At 29.9% G+C, this 15,132-nt stretch overlaps 3 protein-coding genes and 1 non-coding gene across 4 annotated transcripts in view; all 4 read left to right on the forward strand.

Moving 5' to 3' along the window:
* The window catches only part of LOC125811031 (uncharacterized membrane protein At3g27390-like), a 112,987-nt gene that overhangs the window by 58,260 nt on the left and 39,595 nt on the right, over positions 1–15,132 (forward strand). The gene's annotated exons all lie outside the window — the stretch shown is intronic.
* Positions 2,815–4,199, forward strand: LOC125811042 (uncharacterized). The gene is made up of 3 exons (XM_049490530.1): positions 2,815–3,110; positions 3,188–3,437; positions 3,761–4,199. The coding sequence occupies exons 1-3, from the start codon at positions 2,815–2,817 to the stop codon at positions 4,079–4,081; spliced, it is 867 nt and encodes a 288-aa protein (XP_049346487.1). The 3' UTR covers positions 4,082–4,199.
* On the forward strand, positions 4,758–4,829 carry TRNAT-UGU (transfer RNA threonine (anticodon UGU)). The gene has a single exon. It is a non-coding gene; the product is annotated as a tRNA-Thr (tRNA).
* On the forward strand, positions 4,884–5,681 carry LOC125811052 (uncharacterized). The gene has a single exon (XM_049490541.1). It carries the CDS (start codon positions 4,942–4,944, stop codon positions 5,365–5,367), a length of 426 nt encoding a protein of 141 aa, XP_049346498.1. The 5' UTR covers positions 4,884–4,941; the 3' UTR covers positions 5,368–5,681.

The following is a 15,132-nucleotide window of genomic DNA, read 5'->3' on the forward strand; positions in this document are numbered from 1 at the left end:
GTTAAATAGGATGAAGTTTTATTTTAAAAACACATGGCACAATCATGAAAATACACACATAAAAATATTTAAGTTAAATAAGATGGAAATTTTATTTTTAAGAATGAATAACTAAAGCTTGCAAAGAAAATGTAAAAAAAAAAAAAAAAAAAAACTAATAAGGTGAAGGGTGTTTTTGTAAACAATCAACTTATATGCAATGAATATAAGTTTGAATATGACAAACCAATCAAGCAATATAAACTAATCTCAACATAACTAATTTCGGCATAACTTATCCCGGCATAACTAATTTCAACATAACTTGTATTCAAACCAAATGACATGTTAAAAAGTCACCCAACCAATTTGATTGATTTTTCATTAAATTTTTTTAAAATATAATTTTTGTTTTAAACTTAATTTTATAAAAAATAATAATAAGATACTCATTTAAATTATTTTATTGACTTGATCCACTTCACCAATCAATTGTTTTATTTTATAACTAAAAAATCACATAATCTAAAGTAGCAATGATCATTTAGTTATATATGCCTATAGTCCATGCCTAGATAAGTTGGTAATTAAAACTATCTTATCTACATCAGATCAAAGATTATCTGTACAAATCTTGTATGAACTTTCTTCTTCTGTTGAGTAGCAATGATCATTTAGTTATATATGCCTATAGTCCATGCCTAGATAAGTTGGCAATTAAAACTATTTTATCTATATCAGATCAAAGATTATCTGTACAATTTTTGTAGGGACTTTCTTTTTCTGTTTATAGTCCATGCCTAGATAAGTTGGTAATTAAAACTATCTTATCTATATCGATCAAAGATTATATGTACAACTCTTGTATGGACTTTCTTCTTCTGTTGAGTAGCAATGATCATTTAGTTATATATGCCTATAGTCCATGCCTAGATAAGTTGGTAATTAAAACTATCTTATGTACATCAGATAAAAAATTATCTGTACAATTCTTGTATGAATTCTTCTTCTGTTTATAGTCCATGCCTAGATAAGTTGGTAATTAAAACTATCTTATGTATATCAGATCAAAGATTATTTGTATAATTTTTGTATGGACTTTCTTCTTCTGTTGAGTAGCAATGATCATTTAGTTATATATGCATGCCTATAGTTAGGGGTGTACAAAACCGAACCAAACCGCAAATCGAGTCAAATCGAAAAACAAACCGGACTAGTGGTTCAGTTTGACTTGGTTTGGTATTGGAAAAAAAAAACCCGACTATATTTGGGTTGGTTTGATTTTAACTAAAAAAAACCAACCCGACATTATATATGTAATTTTAAAAGTTTATTTTATACATAAAAATATTTACTTTGATATAATTTTAAAATATTTCTTATACTATTTCATAGTTTTTATCTTTTAATATATTATTTCAAGTTTTAAAAAGTTAGAATTCGGATGGTCTAATAAAGATTATAGTTCATAGATGTTGATAATTATAATAAAACTTAAATCAAAATCAAATTAATACTAATGCAAAAAGAAAATCAATTCAACTCTAAGAATGACAATAATATTGAATATTTATTTTTTAGTTTTACATTGGTTTAGACAATTAAAATACATAATCTAATTTTAATTTTTCTTAAGTATTCAGTAATGTAACTAATACTTATTAAACTTATTTTAGCATGATTTAGTACTTTTAAATTATGATCATTTTCATTATGACTTTGCAATATTTATTTTATATGATGATTTCATTATTATTTTTTATTGAATATTTTAGTGTCATCAATATTCATCTCATATTTTGTGTTTTTTTCTTAAGAAACACCTTCGATAATTGTATTTTGGATGGACTAAAGAAATATTTGGAGCACAAGTTAATTATATGTTTGTATGCAAACTTTACCGAAAAAATCCAAAAATCTGGAAAAAAAATCCGAGGTTTATTAGTTTGGTTTGATTTATAAATTTAAAAATTCGACACAATGGTTTGGTTTGGTATTTGAAAAACCCGAAAAAATCTGAATTTTATTAGTTTGGTTCGGTTTATAAATTTAAAATTTTTACACAAATGATTTGGTTTGATATTTGAAAAACTCAAACCTACCCGGTCTTGTACACCCCTACCTATAGTCCATGCCTAGATAAGTTGGTAATTAAAACTATCTTATTTACATCAGATCAAAGATTATCTGTACATTTCTTGTATGGACTTTCTTCTTCTGTTGACTCAAACTTTGAATGATTTCGTTACTTAATTTTGTTTTATAACTGAAAAGTTGCAGATTAGTAGCTCACTTAAAAGGTTACATAACTTAATTTGATTTTCAAGTCATTCAACTATTGATATTTCACTTAAAAGGTCACCCAATCAATTTAAATAATTTTTTTCATTAAATATTTAAAAAATATCATTTTTATTTTAAACTTAATTTTATAAAAAATAATAAGATACCGTTTAAATTATTTTGTTGACTCGATCTACTTCACCAATCAAATATACAACATACTAAGAAAATGTGTGATATTATTATTTTATTATATAAATTCCAAAAAGGAAGAGAATTTTTTCAATATAAAAGAAACAAACTCTAGTGTAGAAAATAAAAAAGAAGAATTTCGTCAATATAAAAGGAAAATACTAGAACTCACATTATTCTAATTTACATGGCCTATTTTGAAAGCTAAACTTTTATTTGACTGTGATTTCAGCCCTGCAGTCTTGACGGACGTGGGCTACCAGTCCAATTACCTATGGGCCCAAAAAGTTAATTTGAACAATTTCAAACACCAAATAAAAATGATAAATTGATCTGTGTGTTCATCAAAGTCAATTAGACATGTTTCTCACCATAGCTCCAAATTCCCATCCCAAAACATGGGAATCCTCAAACTTACACTTGTTTCCTCTTCCATCCAAAATAAAAACAAATCCCTCAATAATAATTCCAAAAGCCTATAATAGTGAAGATAACAATTCTACAAAATCAACAGCAGGAAAAATCAAACGCATGGTACTTACTCAACAAGGAAGAACCAAACTTAACATTTTACCAGACAGGGAATTTTATGCCTTTCCAAGATTCGTCACACACGTCGATGATCGTTTCATTTCCAATTTAACAAATCTTTACAGGTAAGGGTGTCAAAATACACTAGACATATAGGATTTACAGTCCAATTTAACGTGCCCTGACTCCCTTGTTTTTATAGGAAATGTTTGAGGCCTGAATTTGAGATTCTTGACCTTATGAGCTCATGGGTGAGTCATTTACCTCAAGAAGTGAAGTACAAAAAGGTGGTAGGTCATGGACTTAATGCACAAGAGCTAGCAAAAAATCCCAAATTGGATTATTTTTTTGTGAAGGATTTGAATGAAGATGAGAAACTTGAGTTTGAAAATTGCAGTTTTGATGCTGTTTTATGTACTGTTAGTGTGCAGTATCTTCAACAGCCTGAGAAGGTCAGTAATTACCCTAAATTAATGACCACTTAATTATATTGTGATTAATCTTTTCTTTAACGTGCCCTGCACATAAATGATCCCTTAATTAGATGATAAAGATTGATGATTTGGAAATGAAGGATAGAATCAAGTGTCACCACAACCACATAGACATTGTTGCAAAATGTGTGGTTGGTTATAAGCCACACAAAATCCAAAGATATAGTGATAAGGTTAACTAGATAGATTAGTACTAAATTTTGCATTAAGAACACAATGTTTAGTTTCTATGTTGATCATTGTGTTAATAATCCCTATAATACAATGTTATTAAATTTCAGGTTTTCACGGAAGTATTTCGAATTCTAAGACCTGGAGGAGTGTTTATTGTAAGTTTCAGTAACAGATTGTTCTATGATAAAGCAATTAGTGCCTGGAGGGATAGTACAGGGTACGGAAGAGTGCAACTTGTGGTACAATATTTTCAATGTATTAAGGGATTTACAGAGCCAGAAGTGATTCGTAAATTACCAAGTAATGATGATCAAGAAAATAAATCACCTCTGAGTAAAATAATGCAGTTGATTGGGTTGTTATCAGCTTCATCTGATCCTTTTTACGCAGTTATAGCTTATAGAAACTTTAAACCAGTGCATGAATAAATTTGTATTCATACATTGTAATTAAATTCAATTTGTAGTAAACCTGGGTATATTATTGTGTGACATTTTTATTTTTATTTGTTGTATAAGCCCAATTTGTAATTAGTGACCACAAATCATATGCTGAAATTCTGTTAACTTCACTTTATGGCCTGGCTTACTTACAAGCCATAACAAATCGTCTTATTTAGGCTTATACAGGAAGAAGATATTTACAGTAACTCGTTTGATATTTACATTTAACTTTTTGTATCACTTAATTAAGTATGTTAACTATTTGGTACTCTACCTTAATTTATCATCTAATTGAATCAAATTATGTTGTTTGGTGTTATTAAAATGAGAGGTGGATAAACTTAATTCATAGTGAATATGACTCAAGTATCCTCTTTTGTTTACCCTTTTAAAGGTCGTTTAGTTGGTGGGATGAGATAGACAAGGATATTCTATGAGATTATTTTATTTCACATTTTATATGAGATAACTTATCGCACGATTATATAAAATAATCCTAGGACTAGGTAACACATATTACCAAATTCACCTTATAATAGTCTTATGACGAAAATTCTTATTCTTATCCCACCAACTAAATTGTTAGTATATAATTTTTAATATGGAGAAGAGGAACGGTATTCATTGGATAATTAACTTCTTTTTCAATGCAAAGAACACAGCCCGTATAGCTCAGTGGTAGAGCGTCAGTCTTGTAAACTGAAGGTCTGTAGTTCGATCCTGCATGGGGGCAAATATTTATTTTTTGAAACTTTTACGTCTTCCTTTTTGGCAAAACCCTAGCGGATGCAATTCTCTGTTATTTTTTCTTTCTCTTTTTGGTGGTTCTTGAATTGTTACTCCATATGGCTTCAATTCTTCGGAAAGCTGTGAAGAACCAATTTCAATCTGCCACAACAAGAATCATCACTAACCTTAATAAATCCGAACCGGCAATCCTCAGTTCTACCCCTCCTCAGCCACCAATCTTGGCTCATCCTTCTTGTAGCAGACGAAATCAAATACCCTTTTGTCTCCAACGCGAAACAGAGGATTCAAATCAGAATGTTTCCCCTTGCTCACTGGTTTACCCAAGTTTCTCTTTCGGGTTTTTCCTAAACCCCATTTCTCAAATTGGGGTAATTAAATCTGAGAATGATGGAGGCGTCGTCGTAGAAGAAGATTCACTGAAGATATGGGCGGATAGTGTGAAGAAAAAGAGGAAGAAGAAGATGAATAAGCACAAGTTGAAGAAGCTAAGGAAGCGCTTGAGGAGGAAGACAAAGGCATAGGTGAAATTTGATGTCCCTTTCCGGCATAATGTTAATTGTTTCTACTGAAATATAGTCCTTTTCCCAAGTCCATCACCATTTTGGGTTGAAAATATTGCTCAATTTCGATTGCTAAATCATGTTTTAGGAATAATGAACCTTTTTTCCTCCCGAGTAGAGATGTATGTTTGGGATTTATGGCCAGGCTTTGTGAAACTGTTGGAGTCTAACATCTTAGAAGCTTTTAGGGCAATTCTGAAGAACTCTTGAGAAGTCTCTTCCACATCTATAGCTAGTTGTTGCTGTTATTTACAATTATCTGAACTCTGAAGAACGGATCGATAACTTGTTGTTGTTATTATCTACAATGATCTGAACTCTGAAGAACTGATAGTAATAGGTCAAAAAGAAGTTACACTTGATTTTCTTAATAATTTATTTTGCAGGGCTTATAATTTGCTTTGACATCTTCTCTGTTGCCTTCACATCTCACCTCTTTCTTTGGTGATTTGAAGAGCTTCATATCATTAAATTACTTTTGGTTGATTTCAGCCCTTTAACTACTGTTGTTTTATATGCTTCACTGTTCCATTCTTCTTCATTGTGCTAATGTGTCGAGAGTTTGCCTTGGTAAATTACAGTATGGATTTTGCTTTTTATGGCTGTAAAGAATGTGTGTGCTCTACTCCATCTCCCAACTTCCAATAATATTTCCAAATTGAATCTCTAAGAGCATATGTGTGTAGTTGATATAGCCAGTAAAGAATAATTTGCATACCCAAGAGTGTGATCTAAGTTCGATCATGCTTCAAATCCCAGTAAATACAAAGATAACTTGTCAGATTCTTCCTATCCTAAAGCCTTGGTGGACAAAGTTACTGCTATGTGCGGAAGATATAGGTACACCGCATAATAGTTGACGTGTTTGCGAACTAGCCCAGACTCTATTTTTATATAAAACAAATTAATATGGGAAAAGGTACAACTGCTGGATTACTGTTTTATTTATTGTTTTCTGAAAAAATAAATATTTGTGTAATATGCCTCACATTTTGGAGGAAAAAAAATGGAATAGATTTTGTTTTAATGGCAAGTTCTCTTATGATTGGGCACCATTTGTGGTCTAACTCGAGGTTTTGATCCTTAAAAACAATTCCCGAAGGTGACATCATTCTAACTAAATAAACAATAATAATGCGTAAATGTGTTATAGTTTTCTTTTCATTTGCGAGTATGTGGGTATATATCTGTCTCTACATGTAAAACCATATTTCCTATGCCATTTATGTGAGAGTTTTTTTTTGTTTTTTTTTGATTGAGAGATTTAGGTAGGCCACTTGGGTTTTGCTATGTTAACATGGATTGAAATCTTAACTGGGGACCGACTTTGCTTGGGTGGTGAGCAAAAGGTATAGCAAACACAAGAGAAAAAAAAAGAGAGAAAGAAGAAGAGTGCCTGAGATGTCAGGCCTTCCATGTTCCAATTAATTCAAATATTGAAACAATGGGATAAAAACTAGGCGAACTACTGTGAGGCGCAGAATTAGATTAAGGCACTTGAAATCTTGATACTACCTGATTTGATCTTGATGCTTTATTTGTGCCCTCTGTTTGCTTGATAAGATCCTTGTGCCTTTACCTATGATTCCCTTATATCCTGGGAAATCTTCCTTTAAGAGAAGAGCTACTTTCCCGTCCATTGCTATAATTTTTGTCATACAAGTTTCCTGAGATTCTCTCATGGTTTAGGGTCCAACTTTGTAGGGAGCTTATTCACCTTAATCTGGACCTAGGTTGCTTGAGCTAGTCCTGTGGCAAGCATTATGAGCTAAGTAGGTCGGCTGATTGAGTTGTCACCCATATTGTGAACTTGTGAGAGGGCATCTCTTTTCTTAAGTTGATTAGTTTCTTTTCACCCATTGTTCCTGGTTTCCTTGATTCGTATTTCAACTTATAATCGGCATTTCATTGAGCCCGTTCTGAACAAAGGGTGTTGTTATTGAATGTATTGAGGCTTGAGATGCTTAGAATGGCCATGTCTCAGAGGTATCTGGTCTACTTGGTTCAGCATGCTGAGTGCTCTCCGACTTTAATTATTGTGACGTTCAGTCTAGGCCGGAGAAGATATCAAAAAAAAAAGAAGATCTCTCCGAAACCTCAACCTCCTTAAGGATCTTGTAATGCTTGTTCTTGGTCATAGGCCTTGGCCTACTTGGTCACGTAGGATACAACTATATTGGAGATTCCACATTTACCCATATAATATTTCCAGGTGCTAGTAATATGTTTTGCCATGTGCAGCAGAAGTATTTTTTTCTCAATTTTCAACTAACACAATTGCTTGATGTCCAAGACGTATAGTTTCTTCTTTTATGATGGTTGTATCTCGGCTATCTTCCAGTGTACTTCCAAGTGTTGTCTCAGAAGAATAGCCTGCCTTTTATGCAATCCCTCTCACTTGTGTTTTCTTTCCTTAGGGGTTATTTGGTAGGTGGCTAGGAAGTAAGTTATACTATGTTTGGTGGGTGGCAGTATTCTACTATGTATAAAATTAATAGGTGTTTGGTTGGAACTTAGAAACTAACATGTATAAGTTATGAGGGAATCTAAGCATAGTTTTAACATGGATAGATTCTTGATATTCCATCATGAAGCTTTTCATCTGTTGTTGATTTTTTTTATGCTTGCATGGTCATCCCCAAATTGAAGATCTGTAATTTAACTTGATCATTGCAAATCCGAGGTTGGTTTTGGTTGCAAATCTTTTAGCTTTGCGGTTGGAGTGTTAGAGATCCAAATTGTTTCTTATGTGGATTCAGTTATGGTATCAAGAGTGGATGATTTAGCTCATTAATGGAAGCTGTTATAAATCTGGGCAAGTGATGATGATATTCCCATATTTCGCCACTGTTTAGCTCCTCCTCACTTATTTGCAAAAATGAGTTTGGAACTTGTCATGTGTTTCTTACATATTTGATTACATAGTAAGAAGCTGGAATGATGTTCGATATTGTGGTATTTGCTATGATATTGTACCCATGCGTTTCTTACATCTACTACATATAGGGGATTCATAATTAACTTCACTCTCCAAACACCTATATATATGAATTAGAAAATCAAAAGAATTAAAAATAAAACTTTTGAGGTCCGAGAATAACTTTCCTTAAAGAGATATTATTGGTATATTATATGGTATGTTGCCTAGACTTTTTTAAAATGTTGACAGGTGTGTGTCAAAATTTTCAAAATAGTCAGAAATGACAATATTTTTGAACAGTCTGAACAACATAAATTATTTAAGGAAATGCAATAAAGCCACTGTATGGGTATGGCTCCCTACAAAAACAACATAAGTTTCAAATTTCATGGGTAAAATTCTAAGATAATTTAAGACATGTTAATCAACTAGATTTTTTGCTAGTGTTATTGAAAGAACACCTTTGTTTGTCATATTTGATTTGAAAATCCTATCATTTTCTTGATGTTATAGAATTTTAAGTTTGAAATGAAAAAAAAAGGGCTAGTCGGCCTCAGCTCGCAACCCTTCTAGGATTGGGTTGAGATGAGTATTTTCGAGCCTTCCAAATGAAGGATAGGGCCGCCTAGCACATCAAATTCTTTGACCCGTGAGTCTTGGGTCGGGTTGAGTTGGGTTGACTCTTTTTGACAACTCTAGTTATTTAATTGTCACACTTATATAATAAGAGAATACGATCAATTAAATTTGAATTAGTTTTTCTGATATTTTTTAATTCAAGTAACTAAATATTGTAATATTTTATGTTCTGGACTTTATAATTAAAAATTTAAAACGATAACTTTGTCGAGGGAGAAATTAATTGCAGTTATTATACAGAAATAACTTTGTCTTTCCATTGTGATAAAGTTAAGTGAGACATTTTTTTTAATGAGTTGTTAGTTAAATTTACATAATATGACAATCAAAATATATACTAAAAAAAAATACTAAATTATTAAGAATTTGACTATAATCTATATTATAGTCAAACTGCATTATTGACTATAATCTAAATGCTTTATCTGATTAATTATTTTTTATGTTTTGTTAGTTAAATTTTCATAATATGACTAATAAATTATATATTATATTTATTAATAGTTTGACTATAATCTATTGATTATAATTTAAATGTTTTTATTTCATTAATTAATGTTTTTGAGTTGTTAGTTACATTTACATAATATGAAAATCAAAATATATAGTCTAAGAAAATTACGTAGTAAATTAATATATATTAATAGTTTGACTATAATAAATATTACAGCCAAATTATATTATTGACTATAAGTTGATATTATTAATCTAAATGTTTTATGTGATTAATTATAGTCTAATGTGTCTTAAATTATAGTTGAAATTTTGATTATAAATAGCACTGTTTTTCTTTCATCAAGTACCTAAGACACAAAAGAAAATAATATTCCATTGAGGAAAAAATAATATTAGAAATGATGAACTTCACAAAAGTAATATTGACAATTTTTTTAATTGTGAATGTTTTAACAAATGTTGAAGCTGTTGGTGAGGAAAAAATGTCTTGCTCAGCAAAATGCTTTATTCATTGTGCAAGTAAAGGTAGGGCTAACGGGGATTGCTATAGTGACTGTATGAAAAAATGTCAGGGAGGTCACGTTTCTGCTCAAGAATTTAAGGTATAATTTTATTTTTACTAACTTTTTTTTTGTTAGGTTGGTATCACTTTATTTATGACATTTATTTTGATTAATTTTATGCAGATTCAAAGCTAATGAAGAGATGCGTGTTGTTTTTTGCAAAAGCACAAGTCATAAAAGAACATTAGGATGAATATTTATATTATATATCTTATTGCTCTACATGTAGTGATTGATATTTTCATATAATGAAATGGAAGAAATATTTTTGAAATTTCATCTTTTTACTGATCAGTCCTCGTTTCATAAAATTGCAAAAAAGATAAGTAATTATGTCCATTTGTCAAGCAATAAAATAGCCTCATAAATAATATTGGTTATGTGACACACAAAATAAAAAATTTCCATAAATAATGTGACTCAATAAACATTATTGAATAAGTTGTCAATTGGATTTACACAATATGACCATTAAAATATGTAATATGAATTATGGATGGGCACCCCACCCCCTCCACCCCACCCCACCCCAACCCCCAAATGGAAGGTTAACCATAAAGATAAAAAGTATTAAAAAAATAACTTAAAATCATAATTTTTGAGGGCAAATTAATAACAAATAAATATCTTTAATTTTCCCTTGGAAAATAGTAAGAAACATTATTGTATAAGTTGTAATTTGATTTACGGAATATGACAATTATGAGTATGTTTGACATTGTTGTTAGAGGACCAAAATCACTTATTTTGAGTAAAAAGTATATATTTTGAAAAAATAAGGTGTTCAACTAACCAGTAAAACTTTTTTTAAAATGAAGTAGAAAGAGTTTTCCTACGATCAGAAAGAAACTAAAAATTTATGTTTCTTAAAAAAAAAAAAAACAGAAGTAGAAAATTATTTATTCAAACCCAAAATATCCTTGTCATATTTAAATATTTACAAATATGTCACTTATATTTATTTTTATTTTTTTATGATGAGTTTTTCGTATAAGTTATTTTTAAGTTTATTTTGCTTGATATTTTTTATTATATTTAAATCATCATGTTAATGATATATCAATATTTAATTTATTTATTTTCATCTATGTATAATATTGATTGAAAAATTGAATATGTACATTTTAATTTAATAAGAAATATTAATTTATTTTTTTATAATAGATATTTAAAATAATATTAATATTAAAAGTGCATTGATACTTGTCATTTTACGTAATTTGAATCTCAAAAATATTGATTAAAAAATTTAGTCAAACACAATTTATTTATCAAAGAACTCTTCAAATGAATTAACCAAACACAAATATTTGTTCCAAAAGTACTTTTCTTAAAAGTTTTTTTTGAAAGTGCTTCTAAAAATAAAAAATAAAACATGTTTTAGCAACAACCACAAAATAAATAAATTGTGGAAGGTTAACCCCAAAATAAATAAATAAAAAATTATGGGAGGTATTTACAAGTTTGACTATAATTTAATTTTCTTAACCATATTATAATACTTATTAATTCAAATGAAAACTTTGGCAATAAATAGCGTTATTTTTGCATTTTCATTATTTTTATATGTTTGTTGGTTATTATTAATTGTATATCAAGGATGACACTAGGATTTTCCACTAAAGAATCACTAAAAGTAATTGAGATCTAACATTTTATTAAATATATGAAAAATGTAGTTAAAACAAACAAACAGAAATAGATAAAGTATCGGAAAAGCACATAAATTGCTCACAACTTTGAATTGATGACTCGCCATGGAGAACGGAGGAGCAGATAAAGTGCACCCATGAATTTTTGTGGTGTTTGGTCAATATCTTTACAGTTTACCGTTCGTTTTTTTTTTTTCTTTGCAGATGGAAATTGGCCTAACACCTGTAACTCCTTGTGTCCTATATAACTCATTCCCTTCAACTTCTTCATTGTCCTCATCCTTATTAATTTGCACAGTTTTTTCTCTTTAAAAAACTACTGCAAATCTTGAAGGATCATTATTCTTTCAAACTTTTTCCATAAAAAAAAAATAACTAAAAAGGAAAAAAATACCCAAAAAAAAGTAAAAATGGCTCGTCAAGTTATTGTTTTGGCTCTGGTATTTGTTGCCATTGCTGGATTTGCTTCGGCAGATAATTCCCCTGCTGCAGCCCCGTCTTCAACCCCATCAGCAACATCGCCATCAACATCCCCCGCAACATCACCATCCACATCAGCAACATCACCCGCGTCATCACCATCCACATCTACTCCAGCAGCAGCTTCACCAAACAGCAGTAGTGCCAATGCACCCGCTGCCGCAGCCACCACCCCATCATCCTCTGACTCTTCTCCTAAGGCAAGTACCCCATCATCATCATCATCTCCATCATCATCATCGTCATCCCCATCATCATCATCAGCATCATCTCCTAAATCTTCAAATTCCGGTTCTGTACCTTCCTCCTCTTCTCCAACTTCAAGTGCGGAAACTCCTGAAGAGGAACCCGCATCACCACCATCTCCCGACAGCGAAACTGCTACCACACCCACTACCTCTACCGCTCCCGCCGCTGCTACACCTGCTGAGGCACCCGCCGCCGACGCCAGTGGCGCAACTACATTGAAGGCTGTCTCCTCTGTTTTTGCTGCTGCAGTCGCTGCCGCATTCTTCTTCTAATTGATTCATTAATCAATACTATTTTTAAAAAATTCTTAATTCTGTGAAATTAATTTTCACAGAAGGAAATTTATTACTTAAAAAAAGAGAGAACAGCTAACGAATTTGTTGATTTAGTAACATGTACTTGTAACTTCCTTGTTCATCCATCATGTATATTTTGTTGTTTTAATTTGCTTTAATAAAATGATCAAATGAAAAGATCTGTTTGTTTGAATAAATATTTCATTTGCGTTTTTTTTTTCATTCAGTACCACGTCTCATTAAATAGACCGTCTTAACCTCTAGGCCACTAAAGTTATCGCTTGTGGCCTCCATTTTTTTAAAAATAAATTACTTATATATGTTATTTTTAAAAAACCAAACTATATGTACTATGAGGCCGTTTGGTTACTGGTTAGAGTAATGCAGAGTTTAGTTATATATATATTAGTTATGTATGGTTTAGTTATGCAGGTTTAGTTATATTGGGTTTAGTCATGTGGGTATTATTTAGTTATGTAAAAATTATAATACATGAATTATTAACTATTGAATATCAAATTTATTGTAAATTAATATATATTATTTACAGATAAATAAGTAAACAAACAGTATAAATTCTCCCTCTTTTGAATAAAAAGTAAACAAAAGAAAAGCTCTCCCTCTATGCTTAACTGAGACTTTTGTTTTTTCTTTTTGCTATTTTTTTTTTTTATGTTTATAGCTTATAAAATAAAATACCATTAATATATTCTAAGTACATTATAATATCCTATTTTATATAATATTCATATTCTATCAATATATTGTATATATTTGTTTATATATTTTTAATATATCAAATATATGAATTAGGTATAAATTCACGTCCTAAACAAAATAATAATACATGTTGATTAAATATGTGGAATTTATTATTAATATATAACACTTATATATGATTAACATTTTCGCCGTCAAAATATTTACAATCCAATTTATAATATTAATAAAGTATTTACATTTGGAATCAAAAAGGTTCGGGTTTAAAAATAAAGAAAAAAAAAGTTAGGAAAACGGTATAGATAGATAAAGTTCTCAATATTAATTATTTAAAAATAAATTAATAGGAATAAATGTGTAATTTACTATTTTAATACATGTATAACTAATACTCGCATAATTTATTCCACCTTCTTTTCCGCATAATTTATACATAGATTCTTTCATAAGTTATGTAAGTATTAATTATATAGAATTACAAAAACACAATCAAACACAGTATAAATTTATTACATAAATAATTTTTATACAACATTTAGAATCCTACCAACTAAACATGGTATAAGTTATGTTGACTTTTCAGCCTGATAAAAAACTTCTACTAAACATAGTACAACTAATGTAATTTTTTATACATGAATAAGATGTACTCTTATACAGTAACCAAACGGGACATATGAGTGTTAAGATTTCTGCTAAGTAAATTGCATATGAGATGAAAATAAATCTGAATTTCGTAAGAAACAATTTGATGAAAATATGGATAGCGAAATCACAAAATCCCTTGAAGAATCTTTTAGTGTTTATTGCTTTATATATGTAGGATAGATAAAACTATTTTTTCACTTCAAAATAGATTCGAACCAATTGAAGCATATGGAAATATTTTTGATTTCTTATTTAGTGGTGAAATATTGAGATCACTAGATGACGAGAATTTGAAAAATATTGTCTTAACTTTGAACTTTCTTTAACATGTAATAGTTATTTTGATATTGATGGTTTAGATTTATTTTTTGAATTAATAGTGTTAAGGAAAATAATACAAGTAGAAGATAATGATCTAACGAAAATACTCAATCAAATAAAAAGACTTGATTTTTTTTCCAAATACATTGCTTATAGAATAATGTTAACAGTTCATGTAACCGTTACCTCAGCCGAAAGAAGTTTTTTCGAAATTAAAATTGATTAAATATTCTTTAAGATCAACAATGTCTCAAGAGAGATTGAATGAATTAGTTATATTACCATTTGAAAAAAGAATTATTAAAACAATTGATTATAAAACAGTATCTAATGACTTCGCATCTAAAATAGCTAGAAAAATAGATTTTAATTAAAAGTATATATGATGAAAAAAATATAATATTATGGCCCCTCTCTTCAGTTTCGCTTTAGGCCCAATGTTGTTGAGTCGGTCCAGCGTCTCAATAGTAAACTCGATTAAATTTCAATTCACACTAGAAAATTTCATATTAAGATAATCGTTCAGTTAGTTAACTAATTTGATGCCTACAATTCCAGCAGAGGAATAGTTATAGTAATTGCTAAGTGACTCAAATTGTCAAAAAAGTGGACTTATCAATTATGTCGTAAATTCCTTAGTTTGTAGCGTAGGGTCATTTCCATGATTAACGGAAAAAGCTCCTAAGAAGAGTGGGAAAAAAGATAAGTGTATTGACCAATCAATTTCTTCCACCTTGAATAGACAACTGAAGCAGTCGTAAAAATCCCATGCATGTTCACAT

The sequence above is a fragment of the Solanum verrucosum genome, unplaced genomic scaffold (assembly GCF_900185275.1).
Source record: "Solanum verrucosum unplaced genomic scaffold, falcon-dt-bn FXZP01000032.1, whole genome shotgun sequence".
Classification (NCBI taxonomy): domain Eukaryota; kingdom Viridiplantae; phylum Streptophyta; class Magnoliopsida; order Solanales; family Solanaceae; genus Solanum; species Solanum verrucosum.